This window comes from Oncorhynchus masou, unplaced genomic scaffold, assembly GCF_036934945.1.
Source record: "Oncorhynchus masou masou isolate Uvic2021 unplaced genomic scaffold, UVic_Omas_1.1 unplaced_scaffold_1063, whole genome shotgun sequence".
In the NCBI taxonomy this organism is placed as follows: Eukaryota; Metazoa; Chordata; class Actinopteri; order Salmoniformes; family Salmonidae; genus Oncorhynchus; species Oncorhynchus masou.
In genome coordinates, this window is record NW_027000337.1 from 183,994 (window position 1) to 206,493 (window position 22,500).

The 22,500-nt window shown below is 42.8% G+C and overlaps 1 protein-coding gene across 1 annotated transcript in view; it reads left to right on the forward strand.

Annotated features, from left to right (window-relative positions):
* Positions 1–15,856, forward strand: part of LOC135528961 (wolframin-like) — a 39,154-nt gene extending 23,298 nt beyond the window's left edge. The window contains exons 12-18 of the mRNA XM_064957939.1: positions 2,670–2,907; positions 5,314–5,499; positions 11,445–11,561; positions 11,661–12,044; positions 14,343–14,429; positions 15,270–15,413; positions 15,584–15,856. Of these exons, the coding sequence (XP_064814011.1) occupies positions 2,670–2,907; positions 5,314–5,499; positions 11,445–11,561; positions 11,661–12,044; positions 14,343–14,429; positions 15,270–15,413; positions 15,584–15,685 (1,258 nt within the window). The 3' untranslated portion in view covers positions 15,686–15,856. The remainder of the gene's footprint in view (positions 1–2,669; positions 2,908–5,313; positions 5,500–11,444; positions 11,562–11,660; positions 12,045–14,342; positions 14,430–15,269; positions 15,414–15,583) is intronic.
* The last annotated feature ends 6,644 nt before the right edge of the window (positions 15,857–22,500 follow it).

The window sequence follows — 22,500 nt, forward strand, 5'->3', positions numbered from 1 at the left end:
AGGTCAGTACCTCTACCTCTACTTCCTGTTCTTCAGGTTAGTACCTCTACCTCTACTTCCTGTTCTTCAGGTCAGTACCTCTACTTCCTGTTCTTCAGGTCAGTACCTCTACCTCTACTTCCTGTTCTTCAGGTCAGTACCACTACTTCCTGTTGTTCAGGTCAGTACCTCTACCTCTACTTCCTGTTCTTCAGGTCAGTACCTCTACCTCTTCTTCCTGTTTTTCAGGTTAGTACCTCTACCTCTACTTCCTGTTCTACAGGTCAGTACCTCTACCTCTACTTCCTGTTCTACAGGTCAGTACCTCTACCTCTACTTCCTGTTGTTCAGGTCAGTACCTCTACCTCTACTTCCTGTTGTTCAGGCCAGTACCTCTACTTCCTGTTCTTCAGGTCAGTATCTCTAACTCTACTTCCTGTTGTTCAGGTCAGTACCTCTACCTCTACTTCCTGTTGTTCAGGTCAGTACCTCTACTTCCTGTTCTTCAGGTCAGTACCTCTACTTCCTGTTCTTCAGGTCAGTACCTCTACTTCCTGTTCTTCAGGTCAGTACCTCTACCTCTACTTCCTGTTGTTCAGGTCAGTACCTCTACTTCCTGTTCTTCAGGTCAGTATCTCTACCTCTACTTCCTGTTGTTCAGGTCAGTATATCTCCCTCTACTTCCTGTTCTTCAGGTCAGTATATCTTCCTCTACTTCCTGTTGTTCAGGTCAGTATCTCTACTTCCTGTTCTTCAGGTCAGTACCTCTACTTCCTGTTGTTCAGGTCAGTATATCTCCCTCTACTTCCTGTTGTTCAGGTCAGTATCTCTACCTATACTTCCTGTTGTTCAGGTCAGTATCTCTACCTCTACTTCCTGTTCTACAGGTCAGTACCTCTACCTCTACTTCCTGTTGTTCAGGTCAGTACCTCTACTTCCTGTTCTTCAGGTCAGTACATCTACCTCTACTTCCTGTTCTTCAGGTCAGTATCTCTACCTCTACTTCCTGTTGTTCAGGTCAGTATCTCTACCTCTACTTCCTGTTGTTCAGGTCAGTATATCTACCTCTACTTCCTGTTGTTCAGGTCAGTATCTCTACCTCTACTTCCTGTTGTTCAGGTCAGTATCTCTACCTCTACTTCCTGTTCTACAGGTCAGTACCTCTACCTCTACTTCCTGTTGTTCAGGTTAGTACCTCTACCTCTACTTCCTGTTGTTCAGGTCAGTACCTCTACCTCTACTTCCTGTTCTTCAGGTCAGTATATCTACCTCTACTTCCTGTTCTACAGGTCAGTACCGCTACCTCTACTTCCTGTTCTTCAGGTCAGTACCTCTACTTCCTGTTCTTCAGGTCAGTACCTCTACTTCCTGTCCTTCAGGTCAATACCTCTACTTCCTGTTGTTCAGGTCAGTACCTCTACCTCTACTTCCTGTTCTTCAGGTCAGTACCTCTACCTCTACTTCCTGTTCTTCAGGTCAGTACCTCTACCTCTACTTCCTGTTCTTCAGGTCAGTACCTCTACTTCCTGTCCTTCAGGTCAATACCTCTACTTCCTGTTCTTCAGGTCAGTACCTCTACCTCTACTTCCTGTTCTTCAGGTCAGTACCTCTACTTCCTGTTCTTCAGGTCAGTACCTCTACTTCCTGTTCTTCAGGTCAGTACCTCTACTTCCTGTTCTACAGGTCAGTACCGCTACCTCTACTTCCTGTTCTTCAGGTCAGTACCTCTACCTCTACTTCCTGTTCTACAGGTCAGTACCTCTACCTCTACTTCCTGTTCTTCAGGTCAGTACCTCTACCTCTACTTCCTGTTCTTCAGGTCAGTACCTCTACCTCTACTTCCTGTTCTTCAGGTCAGTACCTCTACTTCCTGTCCTTCAGGTCAATACCTCTACTTCCTGTTCTACAGGTCAGTTCCTCTACTTCCTGTTCTTCAGGTCAGTACCTCTACCTCTACTTCCTGTTCTTCAGCCGAGCACAATGGAGTATGGCGTTAGTTAGCCTAGCGGCTGGACTCTTGGTCCATCAACCAAAAGGTAGCTGGATCGAATCCCTGAGCCGACAAGTTGAAAAACCTGTTGATGTGTCCTTGAGCAAGGCATCCCTACCCACTCCTGGAAGTCTCTCTGAATGTCTGCTAAGTGGAAAATAGATAAATGGAATCACAGCTTTCTACTCCATGTAGTAAGAGTAGCAAAGTCATTTTCAGTTAGAGCGTTGTCGCTGAAAAGCCTAAGTCATCCAGGCCAAAATATGCTATTTGCAGCTTCACCGTAACATGTTGGTTTCTCATCCCCCCCCTCTCTCCTCCTCTCCTCTCCTCTCCACCCATCCCTCCTCTCCTCTCCACCCATCCCTCCTCTCCTCTCCTCTCCACCCATCTCTCCTCTCCACCCATCCCTCCTCTCCTCTCCACCCATCCCTCCTCTCCACCCATCCCTCCTCTCCTCTCCTCTCCACCCATCCCTCCTCTCCTCTCCACCCATCCCTCCTCTCCTCTCCTCTCCATCCATCCCTCCTCTCCTCTCCACCCATCCCTCCTCTCCTCTCCTCTCCACCCATCCCTCCTCTCCTCTCCTCTCCATCCATCCCTCCTCTCCTCTCCACCCATCCCTCCTCTCCTCACCACCCATCCCTCCTCTCCTCTCCTCCCCACTCCCCCCCCCCCTTTTCTCTCTCTCCTCCCCCAGTATGGCTAGGCAGCGTGGTTTCCGTGGGACCTACTGTTTCCTGGTCCCCTACTTGGTCTGCTTCCTGTGGTGTGAGTTCTCTGTGGTGCTGCTCCAAAACTCTTCCCCCGTGGGGCTCATCCGGACCTGCGTTGGCTACTTCCTGTTCCTGTTTGCCTTGCCCGTGCTGGCCGTGGGACTGGCCGCCATGGTCCTCATCCAGCTGGTCAAATGGTTCCTGGAGCTGGAGCTCACCAAGGTGATGATTGGTCGACAGTTTAAAGAGACATGCACGCTGTACATACAGTTGAAAAACACGACGGGGATCGTTTAACATTACATTTACATTACATTTACATTACATTTAACATTACATTTACATTACATTTAACATTACATTTACATTACATTTAACATTACATTTACATTACATTTAAGTCATTTAGCAGACGCTCTTATCCAGAGCGACTTACAAATTGGTGAATTCACCTTCTGACATCCAGTGGAACAGCCACTTTACAATAGTGCATCTAAATCATTTAAGGGGGGGGGGGTGAGAAGGATTACTTTATCCTATCCTAGGTATTCGTTTCTGTCGTGTTCCCAAATGGCGATACCATAACTTTATTGTCCATTTGCATTCGTTTCATTTAGTGAGGTCAGTTTACAAAATACACAAATCAACACACTGTAATACCACTATAATACCACTATAATACCATTATAGCACCACTATAATACCACTATAATACCACTATAATACCACTATAACACCACTATAACACCACTATAACACCACTATAACACCACTATAATACCACTATAATACCACTATAATACCACTATAATACCACTATAACACCAATATAATGTCACTATAATACCACTATAATACCACTATAACACCACTATAATACCACTATAATGTCACTATAATGTCACTATAATACCACTATAATGTCACTATAATACCACTATAACACCAATATAATGTCACTATAATACCACTATAATACCACTATAATGTCACTATAATGTCACTATAATACCACTATAATGTCACTATAATACCACTATAACACCAATATAATGTCACTATAATACCACTATAATACCACTATAACACCACTATAACACCACTATAATGTCACTATAATGTCACTATAATGTCACTATAATACCACTATAACACCACTATAACACCACTATAATGTCACTATAATACAACTATAATACCACTATATTACCACTATAATACCAATATGTCACTATAATACCACTATAACACCAATATAATGTCACTATAATACCACTATAATACCACTATAATGTCACTATAATGTCACTATAATACCACTATAATGTCACTATAATACCACTATAACACCAATATAATGTCACTATAATACCACTATAATACCACTATAACACCACTATAACACCACTATAATGTCACTATAATGTCACTATAATGTCACTATAATACCACTATAACACCACTATAACACCACTATAATGTCACTATAATACAACTATAATACCACTATATTACCACTATAATACCAATATGTCACTATAATACCACTATAATACAACTATAATACCACTATAATACCACTATAATACCACTATAACACCACTATAACACCACTATAATACCAATATGTCACTATAATACCACTATAATACCACTATAATACCACTATAATACCACTATAATACCACTATAATACCACTATAATGTCACTATAATGTCACTATAATACCACTATAATACCACTATAATGTCACTATAATGTCACTATAATGTCACTATAATGTCACTATAATACCACTATAATACCACTATAACACCACTATAATACCACTATAATGCCACTATAATGTCACTATAATACCACTATAATACCACTATAATACCACTATAATGTCACTATGCCACTATAAAGCCACTATAATACCACTGTCACTATAATACCACTATAATACCACTATAATACCACTATAATGTCACTATAATGTCACTATAATGTCACTATAATACCACTATAATACCACTATAATATCACTATGCCACTATAAAGCCACTATAATACCACTGTCACTATGTCACTATAATACCACTATAATACCACTATAACACCACTATAATACCACTATGCCACTTTAATGCCACTTTAATGTCACTACAACACCACTATAATACCACTATAACACCACTATAATACCACTATAATATAATACTATAATACCACTATAATGTCACTATAATGTCACTATAATACCACTATAATGTCACTATAATGTCACTATGACACCACTATGACACCACTATAACACCACTATAACACCACTATAACACCACTATAATGTCCACATTGCGTTGGGTCAAAGTTTCATTCTATAATTGCCAGATGATTGTGACGCTGGCCGTGTGTGCGGTGTCACTATAACGCCACTACAACTCCACTGTAACACCACTGTAATACCACTGTAATACCACTATAATACCACTATAATACCACTATAACACTACTATAACACCACTATGACACCACTATAATGCCACTATAATACCACTATAACGCCACTCTAACACCACTATAACACCACTATAATGTCCACATTGCGTTGGGTCAATAAAGTTTTGTTCTGTAATTGTCAGATGATTGTGACGCTGGCCGTGTGTGCGGTGCCGGTGACACTGAGGCTGTGGACGCGCTTCGGCCTGTCTCTCATGGACGTGTTCCACTCCATGTCGCAACGCGGCGCCGTCAAGCTCATCCTGTGCTGCGTCACCATGGTGATGCTGTTCTTCTGGATGTACGTGTTCCACTCCGAGGGACTGCAGGTAAAGGGGGAGAGGTTAATTTCCATGAATATTTGGGAGGGGTTAATTCTATGAATATTTGAAAGAGGGAGGGGCTAATTATATCAATATTTGAAAGGGGGAGGGGTTAATTATATGAATATTTGGAAGGGGGAGGGGTTAATTATATGAATATTTGAAAGGGGGAGGTGCCTTATAAATCCCTGAGGGTTTTTACTTTTCTCTTGTCTTTTTTAAAACCATCACATTGTTTTGTATTTCCTTGTGTGCAAATAAATAATACAGTAATTTAAAAAGACATAAAAAGTGTGTGGGGGGGGCAAAACATAGAGTGAGCTCTAAAACTATTGGGACAGTGACACATTTTAGATTTTTCTGACTCTGTCCTCCAGCACTTCAGATTTGAAATATGCTAATATTATTTCAAGGTTAAAGGTCAGACTGTCAGCTTTAACTCAAGGGTATTTTCATCCATATGAAACGTTTAGACATTACAGCCCTTTTTCTACATAGTCCGCCCCATTTTTAGGAGACCAAAGGTATTGTGATAAATTCACTTATGTATATTTTAAGTAGTAAAAAGTGTAGTATTTGGTCCCATATTCCTGGAGCTTGTGATTCTACAAACTTGTTGGATACATTTGCTGTTTGTTTTTGGTTGTGTTTCAGATTATTTTGTGCTCAATAGAAATGAATGGTAAATAATGTATTGTGTCATTTTGGAGTCACTTTTATTGTAAATAAGAATAGAACATGTTTCTAAACACTTCTACATGAATGTGGACGCCACCATGATCTCAGATAATCCTGAATGAATCGTGAATAATGATGAGAGAGAAAGTTCAGAAATATCCTACCCCCAAATTTGCTACCCTCTCACCATTACAGGAGAGGTTAGCATTTTAGGGTGGGGTGGGGGGGGGGGGGGTGCTAGGATATTCGTGTGTCTGTAACTTCCTCACTCATCATTTATTCACTAACAATTTAGGACTCTCCATAACCATGGTAGCACCAACATTATTCACAATAAAAGTTTGCTCACAATGACACACAATACATTATTTACCATTCATTTTTAACGGGCACTAAATAATCTGAAACACAACAACAACAAAAAACAACTGCAAATGTATCCAACAAGTTTTGTGGAGTCACAAGCTTGATGTGGTCATTACGTGCTAGGAATTCATTACGTGCTAGGAATATGGGACCAAATACTACACTTTGTACTACATTAATACACATATAAGTGCATTTTCCCAATGCTTTGGTTCCCCTAAAATGGGGGTGACTATGTGCAAAAATTACAGTATTTTCGAACAACAGTTCACCCTTAAATTAAATCTGACAGTCTGCACTTTGACCTCTTAGTCATTGTATCATTTCAAATCCAAAGTGCTGGAGTACAAAGCCAAAACAACAAAAGTGTTGGGACAGTAACATGTGTCGCAGTCCCCAATAATGTGGGAGCTCATTCTATTGCAGTTATGTGAATGTATCACTGGATGGGATGGTAACTGGGGCTGTACTTTGCTTTATACTGGATGGGATGGTAACTGGGGCTGTACTTGGCGTTATACTGGATGGGATGGTAACTGGGGCTGTACTTGGCTTTATACTGGATGGGATGGTAACTGGGGCTGTACTTGGCTTTGGACTGGATGGGATGGTAACTGGGGCTGTACTTGGCTTTATACTGGATGGGATGGTAACTGGGGCTGTACTTGGCTTTACACTGGATGGGATGGTAACTGGGGCTGTACTTGGCTTTATACTGGATGGGATGGTAACTGGGGCTGTACTTGGCTTTGGACTGGATGTGATGGTAACTGGGGCTGTACTTGGCTTTGGACTGGATGGGACAGTAACTGGGGCTGTACTTGGCTTTATACTGGATGGGATGGTAACTGGGGCTGTACTTGGCTTTGTACTGGATGGGATGGTAACTGGGGCTGTACTTGGCTTTATACTGGATGGGACAGTAACTGGGGCTGTACTTGGCTTTATACTGGATGGGATGGTAACTGGGGCTGTACTTGGCTTTGTACTGGATGGGATGGTAACTGGGGCTGTACTTGGCTTTGTACTGGATGGGATGGTAACTGGGGCTGTACTTGGCTTTATACTGGATGGGATGGTAACTGGGGCTGTACTTGGCGTTATACTGGATGGGATGGTAACTGGGGCTGTACTTGGCTTTATACTGGATGGGATGGTAACTGGGGCTGTACTTGGCTCGCTTTGGACTGGATGGGATGGTAACTGGGGCTGTACTTGGCTTTATACTGGATGGGATGGTAACTGGGGCTGTACTTGGCTTTATACTGGATGGGATGGTAACTGGGGCTGTACTTGGCTTTGGACTGGATGGGATGGTAACTGGGGCTGTACTTGGCTTTATACTGGATGGGATGGTAACTGGGGCTGTACTTGGCTTTGTACTGGATGGGATGGTAACTGGGGCTGTACTTGGCTTTATACTGGATGGGATGGTAACTGGGGCTGTACTTGGCTCGCTTTGGACTGGATGGGATGGTAACTGGGGCTGTACTTGGCTTTATACTGGATGGGATGGTAACTGGGGCTGTACTTGGCTTTATACTGGATGGGATGGTAACTGGGGCTGTACTTGGCTTTACACTGGATGGGATGGTAACTGGGGCTGTACTTGGCTTTATACTGGATGGGATGGTAACTGGGGCTGTACTTGGCTTTGGACTGGATGTGATGGTAACTGGGGCTGTACTTGGCTTTGGACTGGATGGGACAGTAACTGGGGCTGTACTTGGCTTTATACTGGATGGGATGGTAACTGGGGCTGTACTTGGCTTTGTACTGGATGGGATGGTAACTGGGGCTGTACTTGGCTTTATACTGGATGGGACGGTAACTGGGGCTGTACTTGGCTCGCTTTGTATTGGAAAGTGTGATGGCTAAATGCAATCCACTGATTTATAAACGTATTAGGGCTGAGATCCCGTTAATGGGATCGATATGACAACAGCCAGTGAAAGTGCACCAAATTCAAAACAACAGAAATCCCATAATTAAAATTCCTCAAACATACATCTATCTTATACCGTTTTAAAGGTAATCTTGTTGTTAATCCCACCACAGTGTCCGCTTTCAAATAGGCTTTACAGTGAAAGCACCACAAACGATTATGTTAGGTCAGAGCCAAGTCACAGAAAAACACAGCCATTTTTCCAGCCAAAGAGAGGAGTCAAGAAAATCAGAAATAGAGATGGAATTAATCACTAACCTTTGATGATCTTCATCAGATGACACTCATTGGACTTCATGTTACATAATACATGTATGTTTTGTTCAATAAAGTTCATATTTATATCAAAAAATCTCAGTATACATTGGCGCGTTATGTTCAGCAGTTCCAAAAACATCCAGTGATTTTGCAGAGAGCCACATCAATTTACAGAAATACTCATTATAAATGTTGATGAAAATACAATTATTATACATGGAACTTTAGATACACTTCTCCTTAATGCAACCGCTGTGTCAGATTTCAAAAAAGCTTTACGGAAAAAGCAAACCAAGCAATAATCTGAGTACGGCGCTCAGAGACCCAACAACCCAAAAAGATATGCGCCATATTGTGCAGTCAACATTAGTCAGAAATAACATTAGAAATGTTCACTTATCTTTGATGATCTTCATCAGAATGCACTCCCAGGAATCCCAGTTCCACAATAAATGTTTGATTTGGTCGATAATGTCCATCATTTATGTCCAAAAAGTTCCATTACAAGTTCCATTACAGTCCGTAGAAACTTGTCAAACACTGTATAGAATCAATCTTTAGAATGTTTTTAACGTGTTCACGGTACAGGTTCCCCAAGGGCACCACACCCCCCCGCTCAACTCAAAAGGTGGCGCACAGAATGCAAAAATATTCTTAGAAATATTTAACCTCCACACATTAACAAGTCCAATAGCTCAAATGAAAGATAAACACCTTGTTCATCTACCCAGCGAGTCAGATTTCTAAAATGTTTTACGGCGAAAACATAGCACATATTTATGTCAAACCACCACAAAGACACAGACGATATACAGCCATTTTGTCGAACAAAAGATGCAATCACAAACGCAGGATTAAAAGAAAAATAATTCACTAACCTTTTGAAAATCTTCATCAGATGACAGTAATAGGACATGTTACACAGTACATTTATGTTTTTTTCAATGATATGCAATTTATATCCATAAATCTCCGTTTACATTGACGCCATGTTCAGAAAATCCTCAAAAATGTCCGGAGAAATTATAGAAAGCTCCACCAGATAACAGAAATACACATCATAAACTTTGACTAAATATACATGTTCTACATATACAGTGCCTTGCGAAAGTATTCGGCCCCCTTGAACTTTGCGACCTTTTGCCACATTTCAGGCTTCAAACATAAAGATATAAAACTGTATTTTTTTGTGAAGAATCAATAACAAGTGGGACACAATCATGAAGTGGAACGACATTTATTGGATATTTCAAACTTTTTTAACAAATCAAAAACTGAATTGGGCGTGCAAAATTATTCAGCCCCCTTAAGTTAATACTTTGTAGCGCCACCTTTTGCTGCGATTACAGCTGTGAGTCGTTTGGGGTATGTCTCTATCAGTTTTGCACATCGAGAGACTGAATATTTTCAGTTTTTGAGTCATACTTACCCAATACATCGTTTGGTTTCAAGTTGTGTGTCTTTGTATTTGAATGCTAACAGCTTCAGCTGAAATGCACCCAAAATGACTTCTGGTCCAGAACAGTTGCGCATCAAAACTTCAAAATTACATATTATATGTCGACTAAACTGGTCAAACTAAGTGCAGAATCAAGCATTAGGATGTTATAAACGTACAAAACAATTGGCGATTCAACCGGACAAAAGCAATTCTTCTCAGACAATCTGGAACAGAGGAATGACTGCGTACAATTCGCGCCCTAACGCGCATGTATTTTCTCACGACACCCACTCTTTTGCCTCCCAAAGGGTCAAAGCTCGCGGGATTTGCACAATTAAACACTCTACTGAATGAGGACATCTAGTGGAAGACATAGAAAGTGTTTCCAGATCCATAGCTGGTTGGGAAGGGTGGGGGCGATGACCTCAAAGTTGGCCCAACTTTCATGTTTCCAAAACTCGTTTGGGAGATTGGCTGCCCTGTGAGTTCTGCTATACTTACAGACATAATTCAAACGGTTTTAGAAGCTTTAGCGTGTTTTCTATCCAATAATTATTATTATATGCATATATTAGCAATTTTGGACAGATTTCTTTTCAGTTTACTATGGGCACGCAATTCATCCAAAGGGGGCAGTATTGTCCCGAGCCTTAACAGGTTTTAACATAAACCTTCAATAATGTTCCAACCGGAGAATTCCTTTGTCTTCAGAAAAGCAATGGAGCGTGAGTTACCTCTCATGTGAATGCGCGTGACCAGCTCATGGCACACTGCCAGACCACTGACTCAAACAGCCCTTATGAGCCCCTCCTTTACAATAGAAGCCTCAAACCAGTTTCTAAAGACTGTTGACATCTAGTGGAAGCCTTAGGATGTGCAACATGACCAATATCCCACTGTATCTTCAATAGGCTGAATTGAAAATTGACCAACCTCAGATTTCCCACATCCTAGTTGGATTGTTTCTCAGGTTTTTGCCTGCCATATGAGTTCTGTTATACTCAGACATCATTCAAACAGTTTTAGAAACTTCAGAGTGTTTTCTATCCAAATATACTAATACTATGCATATATTAGCAACTGTTTACTCTGGGCACCTCTGGGCACCTTATTCATCCAAGCTACTCAATACTGCCCCCAGCCATAAGAAGTTAATAAAATGTCATATTTAATTTGTCGTATTTGATTTGATTTAATTACATATTTGATTTAATTTTATTTAACCTTTAGTTGTATTGAATGAAATGCAATGTTGATGTTTAGGGGTATAACTCTACGTTGACCTGGAAACAGTACGGGCAGCTCTGTGGTCCTCCTGCCTGGAAGGTGAAAGGTGTGGCTCAGACACAGATCTTCTGTACACACCTGGACGGACACCAGGTACATCACTTAAACACTCTGACACCAGCTATACTGTATGTAAAGGGAATATTGTGCCATTTTCAACAAAACCTTTTTTAATTTTTTAATAATTTCCAGGTGACGTGGACCGGGAGGTTCAGGCAGGTGCGTGTAGCGGAAACTGAGAACGGAGCCCAGTCCGTCATCAACCTGCTGCCGGTGTTCATGGGAGATTGGTTACGCTGTCTTTACGGAGAGACCTATCCTAAATGTGACCCGCTGCGGAACAACTCTACCAACACCTCCACATCCTCAACCGCCAAGTCCAACACCCCCGACGCCACGGCAACCGCCGCTAATGCTAACCTCACCGCCGCCGACTACGCCAACGCCACAGCGATTGGCGTTGCCGCGCCGACGGACGTCCTCCTCCGGCAGCAGGAAGAGGAGGAGCTGTGTGTGATTAAGGCTTTGGCCAAACACACGTGTCACGTGAAGCGATACGACAGCTATGTGTTGGAGGTAAGAGATACAGGCAACGTTTACGTTTTTTAGCCTCTGGCTTTTACATTTTTAGTCATTTAACAGACGCTCTTCTCCGGAGCGACTTACAGTATTGAGTGAATATTTTTTCCCGTCCATTTTTCATACTGGTCCCCTGCGGGAATCGAACTCACTTCCTGGTGTTGCAAGAGCCATGTTCTACCTGCTGGGCCCCGTGGGTCCGGGACCTTTAATCAGTAATAGTTGTACCCGTTGGGCCCCATGGGACCAGTAATAGTTGTAGATACTCTCTGTTCTACCTGCTGGGCCCCACGGGACCAGTAATAGTTGTAGATACTCTCTGTTCTACCTGCTGGGCCCCACGGGACCAGTAATAGTTGTAGATACTCTCTGTTCTACCTGCTGGGCCCCAAGGGACCAGTAATAGTTGTAGATACTCTCTGTTCTACCCGCTGGGCCCCACGGGACCAGTAATAGTTGTAGATACTCTCTGTTCTACCCGCTGGGCCCCACGGGACCAGTAATAGTTGTAGATACTCTCTGTTCTACCTGCTGGGCCCCAAGGGACCAGTAATAGTTGTAGATATACTCTGTTCTACCCGCTGGGCCCCATGGGACCAGTAATAGTTGTAGATATACTCTGTTCTACCCGCTGGGCCCCATGGGACCAGTAATAGTTGTAGATATACTCTGTTCTACCCGCTGGGCCCCATGGGACCAGCAATAGTTGTAGATATACTCTGTTCTACCCGCTGGGCCCCATGGGACCAGTAATAGTTGTAGATACTCTCTGTTCTACCCACTGGGCCCCAAGGGACCAGCAATAGTTGTAGATACTCTCTGTTCTACCCGCTGGGCCCCAAGGGACCAGTAATAGTTGTAGATACTCTCTGTTCTACCCGCTGGGCCCCAAGGGACCAGCAATAGTTGTAGATATACTCTGTTCTACCTGCTGGGCCCCAAGGGACCAGTAATAGTTGTAGATATACTCTGTTCTACCCGCTGGGCCCCAAGAGACCAGTAATAGTTGTAGATACTCTCTGTTCTACCCGCTGGGCCCCAAGGGACCAGTAATAGTTGTAGATACTCTCTGTTCTACCCGCTGGGCCCCAAGGGACCAGTAATAGTTGTAGATATACTCTGTTCTACCTGCTGGGCCCCAAGGGACCAGTAATAGTTGTAGATACTCTCTGTTCTACCCGCTGGGCCCCAAGGGACCAGTAATAGTTGTAGATACTCTCTGTTCTACCCGCTGGGCCCCATGGGACCAGTAATAGTTGTAGATATACTCTGTTCTACCTGCTGGGCCCCAAGGGACCAGTAATAGTTGTAGATACTCTCTGTTCTACCCGCTGGGCCCCAAGGGACCAGTAATAGTTGTAGATACTCTCTGTTCTACCCGCTGGGCCCCACGGGACCAGTAATAGTTGTAGATACTCTCTGTTCTACCTGCTGGGCCCCAAGGGACCAGTAATAGTTGTAGATACTCTCTGTTCTACCCGCTGGGCCCCAAGGGACCAGTAATAGTTGTAGATACTCTCTGTTCTACCCGCTGGGCCCCATGGGACCAGTAATAGTTGTAGATATACTCTGTTCTACCTGCTGGGCCCCAAGGGACCAGTAATAGTTGTAGATACTCTCTGTTCTACCCACTGGGCCCCAAGGGACCAGTAATAGTTGTAGATACTCTCTGTTCTACCTGCTGGGCCCCAAGGGACCAGTAATAGTTGTAGATATACTCTGTTCTACCTGCTGGGCCCCATGGGACCAGTAATAGTTGTAGATATACTCTGTTCTACCCGCTGGGCCCCAAGGGACCAGTAATAGTTGTAGATATACTCTGTTCTACCCGCTGGGCCCCAAGGGACCAGGACCTTTAATCAGTAATAGTTGTAGATATACTCTGTTCTACCCGCTGGGCCCCAAGGGACCAGTAATAGTTGTAGATATACTCTGTTCTACCCGCTGGGCCCCAAGGGACCAGGACCTTTAATCAGTAATAGTTGTAGATATACTCTGTTCTACCCGCTGATAGTTTACTTGATTCAGTAACAGTTTACTTGATTCAGTAACAGTTTACTTGATTCAGTAACAGTTTACTTGATTCAGTAACAGTTTACTTGATTCAGTAACAGTTTAGTTGATTCAGTAACAGTTTACTTGATTCAGTAACAGTTGTGAACATACTATATATGTTTTATGAGCTGTTATTTATCCACTTTTACTGCTTTTCATTTTATTGTTTTTTATTGTTTTAATGTAAAGTGTTATATTTTTAAAATTTTTAAATGTACTATAATCAAAGTTTGATTTGAGGTGGGTGTGGGGATGCCCGAGGAAGACGGGATTCCAGAGGACCGGGCCAGAGACATCAAACTGGTGGCCAGTCATGAGTTCAGACAGGTAAACCCTGTTCTAACGATGATCATTATTAACCTGTTGCTGTTGCTGTTGTCCAAAGCCATGCATTGACAGAGCTCGGCCTTTTCATTGTGCATAAACCTCACTGTCTTTACACTCTAAATACACCACTCTGTTGGTATCTCGGTGTTCTCATTAAATAACTTTACATTAAAATGATTAACCTACTGGGGTCTCCCGACTGTAAAATGTATGTATGCATGACCGTAAGTAACTTTGTAAAAAAGCATCTGCTAAAATGCCTAAATGGTTATCTGAAATGGTTATGATTATCCTAAATTATTAACCTAAATTATTATGATTATTCGAAATTATTATCCGAAATGGTTATGATTATCCAAAATGATTATGATTATCCGAAATTATTATCCTTAATGGTTATCCTAAATGATTTTGATTATCCTAAATGTTTATCCTAAATTATTATGATTATCCTAAATTACTGTCCTAAATTATTATCCTAAATGGCTATCCTAATTGATTATGATTATCCTAAATGGTTATCCTAATTGATTATGATTATCCTAAATGGTTATCCTAATTGATTATGATTATCCTAAATGGTTATCCTAATTGATTATGATTATCCTAAATGGCTATCCTAATTGATTATGATTATCCTAAATGGTTATCCTAATTGATTATGATTATCCTAAATGGTTATCCTAATTGATTATGATTATCCTAAATGGTTATCCTAATTGATTATGATTATCCTAAATGGTTATCCTAATTGATTATGATTATCCTAAATGGCTAAATGATGAAGCTGTTGGTGTTGCTGCTATTATGATTATCTTAAATGATGTTGGTGTTGTCTAGGTGTTGCTGCGCCTGCAGCCCGGCAGCCTGGTGGAGTTCAGCACTACGTTGGAGGGTCGTCTGGGGGGCCAGGTCCCGTCCTTCGAGCTAAAAGCCATCTACTGTCTGGACTGTGACTCCTCCCTTCTGACCTCTGCCGGACAGGTAACATATAGTGCCATTTAGCAGATAATTCTCCCCGGAGACAGTTAGTCATGCTGGCATACATTTTACACATGGGAGGCCCCGGGAATCGAACCCACTCTCCTAGCTTTTGCAAGCTCCTACCCAACTGCCTTACGGAGGACCATGTGTCTGTACTTTCCTCTCTGCAGGTGAAGATCGAGAGAGACTGGAGACGGACCACACTCAACTCGGTCAAGTTTGCGTTCGACTTCTTCTTCTCTCCCTTCCTCTCGGCACGTATCGACGTGTGACAGGACGAGGAAGGAGAGAGATGTAGTGACAGGACGAGGAAGGAGAGAGATGTAGTGACAGGACGAGGAAGGAGAGAGATGTGGTGAAAGGGTGAAAAATACAAAGAGGAATAGATGGATAGAAGGATTTCAATTCAGCACAACTTTATTTTTGTCCTGGAATGTTTTAATGTTTACAATAGTTTGTCTTGGACCTTGCCTCCCCCCTTTCTGTCCTAAAGCATCAACGTGTGACCAACTAGTGGTGGAAGAGACAGTGGCAGCCATTTTTCAAAATGGACCTGGGGGGGGGGGGGATAGGAAATGGATGAATGAAGGAATTCAATTCAATACACCTTCATTTGTAGAGCAACGTAGTGATTAGAGGGATGGGTTGATGGACGGAGGCGTGAAAAGGGGCGTGTCTCTGGTTGGAACACCCGAAAGGGAACAGTTGCTACAGTTACACACAGTTGCTGCTGTTCTCTTCTGGAAGCCATTTTGTATTTTTTTCTTCATGAGGCGGCTCGTTACCACGGCAACGTCAGCGTTTTAACGACGGGAATGGATGGTTGGGTCAGATTGTATCTTATCGGGCAGAAACACCCGGAGAGCTGAAATCAAACGAGGAAGTGGGTCATCTGTAAACCGCATTACCTGAATGTATTTACACTGGCGCTGTCTTTTCTCAATGGGAAACGGTTCACAAATAGCCAGAGTGGTCTTTTTAAAACGGGGATAACTGGCGGAAGACCCGAGGGAATCATGGTGCATGAAGATTTCAGAGGAACAGCCCTTACAAATATAGTATTAAGAGTTGTGTATTTAACTGTCTTAGGAACACACTGATGACTTGTGTATGTAGAATATGTAGCATATCTATGTATCTATATAGTACTACAACTACGTAATGTATGTATGTATGTATGTATGTATGTATGTATGTATGTATGTATGTATGTATGTATGTATTTGCAGTGGTTTATCTGAAATGTAGCACTTAGTAACTTTTGGATGTTTCCCAGCTAGCACATAACGTTCTGAAAACCATATGTTAACCCGAGTGGCGCAGCGGTTTAAAGGCACCGCGTCGCAGCGCTAGAGGTTGTCACTAAAGACCCTGGTTCGATCCGGGGCCTGTATCACAACCGGCCGTTATCGTGAAGTCCCATAGCGCGGCGCACAATTGTCCCAGCGTCGGCCGGGGGGTTTGGCCCGGGTTTGGCCCGGGGTAGGCCGTCAATGTAAGATAAGAATTAGTTCTCCAGTGACTTGCCTAGTTAAATAAAGGAAAGGCAAACATCTTAGAGCTTGGTGAGTGTGTTCTAGAATGTCTAGTGGTTCTAGAATGTCTAGTGGTTCTAGAATGTCTAGTGGTTGCAGAATGTCTAGTGGTTGCAGAATGTCTAGTGGTTCTAGAATGTCTAGTGGTTGCAAAATGTCTAGTGGTTGCAGAATGTCTAGTGGTTGTTATATTGCATACAACTTTCCAATAACGTTTCCTCACGGTTCGATATAAATTAATGTTCTCAAATTTGTTCAGAAAACGTTAAGAAACAACGTTCTTCTTTTGGGAATGTCAGTTCTTCAGCATAATATTTTCTACAGGTTTTTACAGGTTTCCTCATTGTTTTATTTAGTCATGGTCTCAGAGAATGTTCAGAGAACATAAAACTATTTAATTTCAGTACTTCAGCATAACGTTTCCTACAGGTTTCCTCATTGTTTTATTTAGTCATGGTCTCAGAGAATGTTCAGAGAACATACAAATAATTAATATCAGTACTTCAGCATAACGTTTTCTACAGGTTTCCTCATGGTTCTACTTAGTCACGTTCAGAGAACATTAAAATATTTAATTTCAGTACTTCAGCATAACGTTTTCTACAGGTTTCCTCATGGTTCTACTTGGTCACGTTCAGAGAACATTAAAATATTTAATTTCAGTACTTCAGCATAACGTTTCCTACAGGTTTCCTCATGGTTTTAATTTAAAGTCCTGTTCTCAGAACATTAAAAAAAAAGAATGCTATTTAAAAACATTAGTATGTTGTAAGAATGTTATTTAAAAACATACATTGCTTTCTCAGCATCTACAAAACACTCTCTATGCTCTTATCTTGTTAAGTGTGTAAATTTAAAATTGGTACTTTTTTTTTTTTTTTAAATGTACAAACTTTAAATTAAATTAGAATGAATGAATGAATGAATTCTCTCTTTTTTTAAATAACGAGACATATTATACTGATGCAGTAATGTACCATGTAGTACCGGATACATTCACTGCACTGTCTTACAACTGGTCAGGGCAGTGTAGTGAAGCACACAGAAAAGTTTGGAAAATTCCAGTCATTTTCCCAAGATTCCCAGGTTTTCCAGTTCGGGAGATTCCCGGGAATCAGGGGGTGGGGAGACAAGCGGGAAATCCTGAGAATTTAATCGAAAGTTACTTGAATTTTACAACCTTACACACACAGATATAGACTACACTGACAAGAACCATGCCATGTTCTTTGAGAAACTGAAACACGTTTTTTAATCTATATTTGGTCCTCTCCCTGGCGCAGTGAGAGGTATCAGCCATCCGATAGCCCTGAGTCTCAGTTTCACTGTCTGTTCAACTCAGTCACAGTTTAGGTTTGTGTTTTGGGTCCCGTTCACACTCAGGTTCCTGCCAACTGATCTAAAACACATTGGACACAATGGTTGTGATCTGATTTTTTTTTTTTTTTGTGTGATGCAATGAAGAGTTTGTTGCAGATCCATTGAGCAGTGTCTCCACACGCTTGTGTATTTTTATTTGTGTGCAGAAAAACTCTGATACAACTGGCATCCGTTGTGCCAAATATGTCACTGTCAAGACTTCAGCCGAAGTCGGTCCTTCTCCTTGTTCGTTCGGCGGTCGACGTCACCGGCCTTCTAGCCATCGCCGATCCACCTTTTTGATTTTCCATTTGTTTTGTCTTGTCTTCCCTCACACCTGGTTTCAGTTCCATCAATTACATGTGGTGTATTTAACCCTCTGTTCCCCCTCCATGTCCTTGTCCGGGTATTGTTGATTTGTAAGAGTTTGTGCACGTTATGTCTCATGTGCGAAGGGTTTCGTTCCATTGTATTTATTTATTGTTTTTGTTCACTGTGATTTTTATTATTAAACTGCACCGTTGTAACACAGTCTTAACACTCTCCTGCGCCTGACTTCTCTGCCGCCAGTACGCACCTCACTACACACCTCACTACGCACCTCACTACGCACCTCACTACGCACCTCACTACGCACCTCACTACGCACCTCACTACACACCTCACACCTCACTCCCCACCTCACTACACACCTCACTACGCACCTCACTACACACCTCACTACGCACCTCACTACACACCTCACTACGCACCTCACTACACACCTCACTACGCACCTCACTACGCACGCCTTACAGACACTGTGGTCTGGCTTCTGCTTTTCTTGCTCTTGGTCTAGGCTGGGTTACTGTAAAGCTCTTTCATTAGGGTCTAGGCTGGGTTACTGTAAAGCATTTTCATTAGGGTCTAGGCTGGGTTACTGTAAAGCTCTTCCATTAGGGTCTAGGCTGGGTTACTGTAAAGCTCTTTTATTAGGGTCTAGGCTGGGTTACTGTAAAGCTCTTTCATTAGGGTCTAGGCTGGGTTACTGTAACGCTCTTTCATTAGGGTCTAGGCTGGGTTACTGTAAAGCATTTTCATTAGGGTCTAGGCTGGGTTACTTTAAAGCTCTTTCATTAGGGTCTAGGCTGGGTTACTGTAAAGCTCTTTCATTAGGGTCTAGGCTGGGTTACTGTAAAGCATTTTCATTAGGGTCTAGGCTGGGTTACTGTAAAGCTCTTTCATTAGGGTCTAGGCTGGGTTACTGTAAAGCTCTTTTATTAGGGTCTAGGCTGGGTTACTGTAAAGCTCTTTCATTAGGGTCTAGGCTGGGTTACTGTAAAGCTCTTTCATTAGGGTCTAGGCTGGGTTACTGTAAAGCTCTTTCATTAGGGTCTAGGCCGGGTTACTGTAAAGCTCTTTCATTAGGGTCTAGGCCGGGTTACTGTAAAGCTCTTTCATTAGGGTCTAGGCTGGGTTACTGTAAAGCATTTTCATTAGGGTCTAGGCTGGGTTACTGTAAAGCATTTTCATTAGGGTCTAGGCTGGGTTACTGTAAAGCATTTTCATTAGGGTCTAGGCTGGGTTACTGTAAAGCTCTTCCATTAGGGTCTAGGCTGGGTTACTGTAAAGCTCTTTCATTAGGGCCTAGGCTGGGTTACTGTAAAGCTCTTTTACAGCACCAGGCCTCCTGTAGGATGTGATGAAGAAGACAGTCGCCCACAAACAAAGAATGTCACACAAAAACACAGTTTCATCAAATAATCAACACCACGATTGATCCTCAGGTTCATATCATTTAATTTATTTTGTTGTACACATTCCTTCATCAAGTGTTCATTTGGAGTGTTCAGATAACTGCTAGTTATACAGGTATGATAGATATACAACGACAGTAACACTGGATAACATGCTACTGTTGCAATGGTCCTAACCACAGCACAACAACACTCTTACTGATTGGTTAGCCGTGAGGTTGCCGCGCTGACGTCACTACACTACTGTGTATGATTGGAGGAGAGAGAACTCAAGCGGTGTGATGTTGCAGAACTCCAGATTGCCCCTTTAAACCAGTGGCCACCAACCCCGGACGAGCATCAGTCCCACATTGCCCCTTTAAACTAGTGGCCACCAACCCCAGACGAGCATCAGTCCCAGATTGCCCCTTTAAACTAGTGGCCACCAACCCTAGAAGTGCATCAGTCCCATATTGCCCCTTTAAACCAGTGGCCACCAACCCCGGACGAGCATCAGTCCCACATTGCCCCTTTAAACTAGTGGCCACCAACCCTAGAAGTGCATCAGTCCCATATTGCCCCTTTCAACCAGTGGCCACCAACCCCGGACGAGCATCAATCCCACATTGCCCCTTTAAACTAGTGGCCACCAACCCTAGAAGTGCATCAGTCCCAGATTGCCCCTTTAAACTAGTGGCCACCAACCCTAGAAGTGCATCAGTCCCAAATTGCCCCTTTAAACTAGTGGCCACCAACCCTAGAAGTGCATCAGTCCCAGATTGCCCCTTTAAACTAGTGGCCACCAACCCTAGAAGTGCATCAGTCCCAAATTGCCCCTTTAAACTAGTGGCCACCAACCCTAGAAGTGCATCAGTCCCAAATTGCCCCTTTAAACTAGTGGCCACCAACCCTAGAAGTGCATCAGTCCCATATTGCCCCTTAAAACCAGTGGCCACCAACCCTAGAAGACCATCAGTACAAGATGTGCAGGCTTTAGTTCCAGCCCTGCACTAACCCACCTGATTTTTGACTCATCCACTTGATTAGCTATATTCAAAGTGTGTTGGTGGTGGTCAGGAACAAAATCCTGCATAGTTTCACTACATAGCTATGACTCTATGTAAGGGTTGACCACTGAGATAACTAGGTTACAGACAGACAGGCAGACAGACATGAGAATATGATCAACCTAGTATTCCCTTTATAGGGCACTACTTCTGACCAGAGTCATATGGTCCCATGTCAAAGGTGTGCACAATATAGGGAAAAAGGTCAATTTGGGCCTATATGAGTGGATGGATGGAAGCACAAGTGATTTAGTAGCTCGGGGTAGAAGTTGCTCTTAGGCACAGATCTAGGATCAGCTTGTCCAGGAGTGTCCAGGTGTCACCAGGTGTCTAGTTTAATCCAGATGTGTCACCAGGTGTCTAGATTAATCCAGATGGGTTACCGGGTGTCTAGATTCATCCAGATGGGTCACCAGGTGTCGAGATTCATCCAGATGTGTCACCGGGTGTCTAGATTCATCCAGATGGGTCACCAGGTGTCGAGATTCATCCAGATGTGTCACCGGGTGTCAAGATTAATCCAGATGAGTCACCAGGTGTCTAGATGTGTCCAGATGAGTCACCAGGTGTCTAGATTAATCCAGATGGGTCACCAGGTGTCTAGATTAATCCAGATGGGTCACCAGGTGTCTAGATTAATCCAGATGGGTCACCAGGTGTCTAGATTAATCCAGATGGGTCACCAGGTGTCTAGATTAATCCAGATGGGTCACCAGGTGTCTAGATTAATCCAGATGGGTCACCAGGTGTCTAGATTAATCCAGATGGGTCACCAGGTGTCTAGATTAATCCAGATGAGTCACCAGGTGTCTAGATGTGTCCAGATGTCCCACCAGGTGACTAGGTGTGTCTAGATGGGTCACCAGGTGTCTAGATTAATCCAGATGGGTCACCAGGTGTCTAGATTAATCCAGATGGGTCACCAGGTGTCTAGATTAATCCAGATGGGTCACCAGGTGTCTAGATTAATCCAGATGGGTCACCAGGTGTCTAGATTAATCCAGATGGGTCACCAGGTGTCTAGATTAATCCAGATGGGTCACCAGGTGTCTAGATTAATCCAGATGAGTCACCAGGTGTCTAGATGTGTCCATATGTCCCACCAGGTGTCTAGATTAATCCAGATGGGTCACCAGGTGTCTAGATTAATCCAGATGGGTCACCAGGTGTCTAGATTAATCCAGATGGGTCACCAGGTGTCTAGATTAATCCAGATGAGTCACCAGGTGTCTAGATGTGTCCAGATGTCCCACCAGGTGACTAGGTGTGTCTAGATGGGTCACCAGGTGTCTAGATTAATCCAGATGGGTCACCAGGTGTCTAGATTAATCCAGATGGGTCACCAGGTGTCTAGATTAATCCAGATGGGTCACCAGGTGTCTAGATTAATCCAGATGGGTCACCAGGTGTC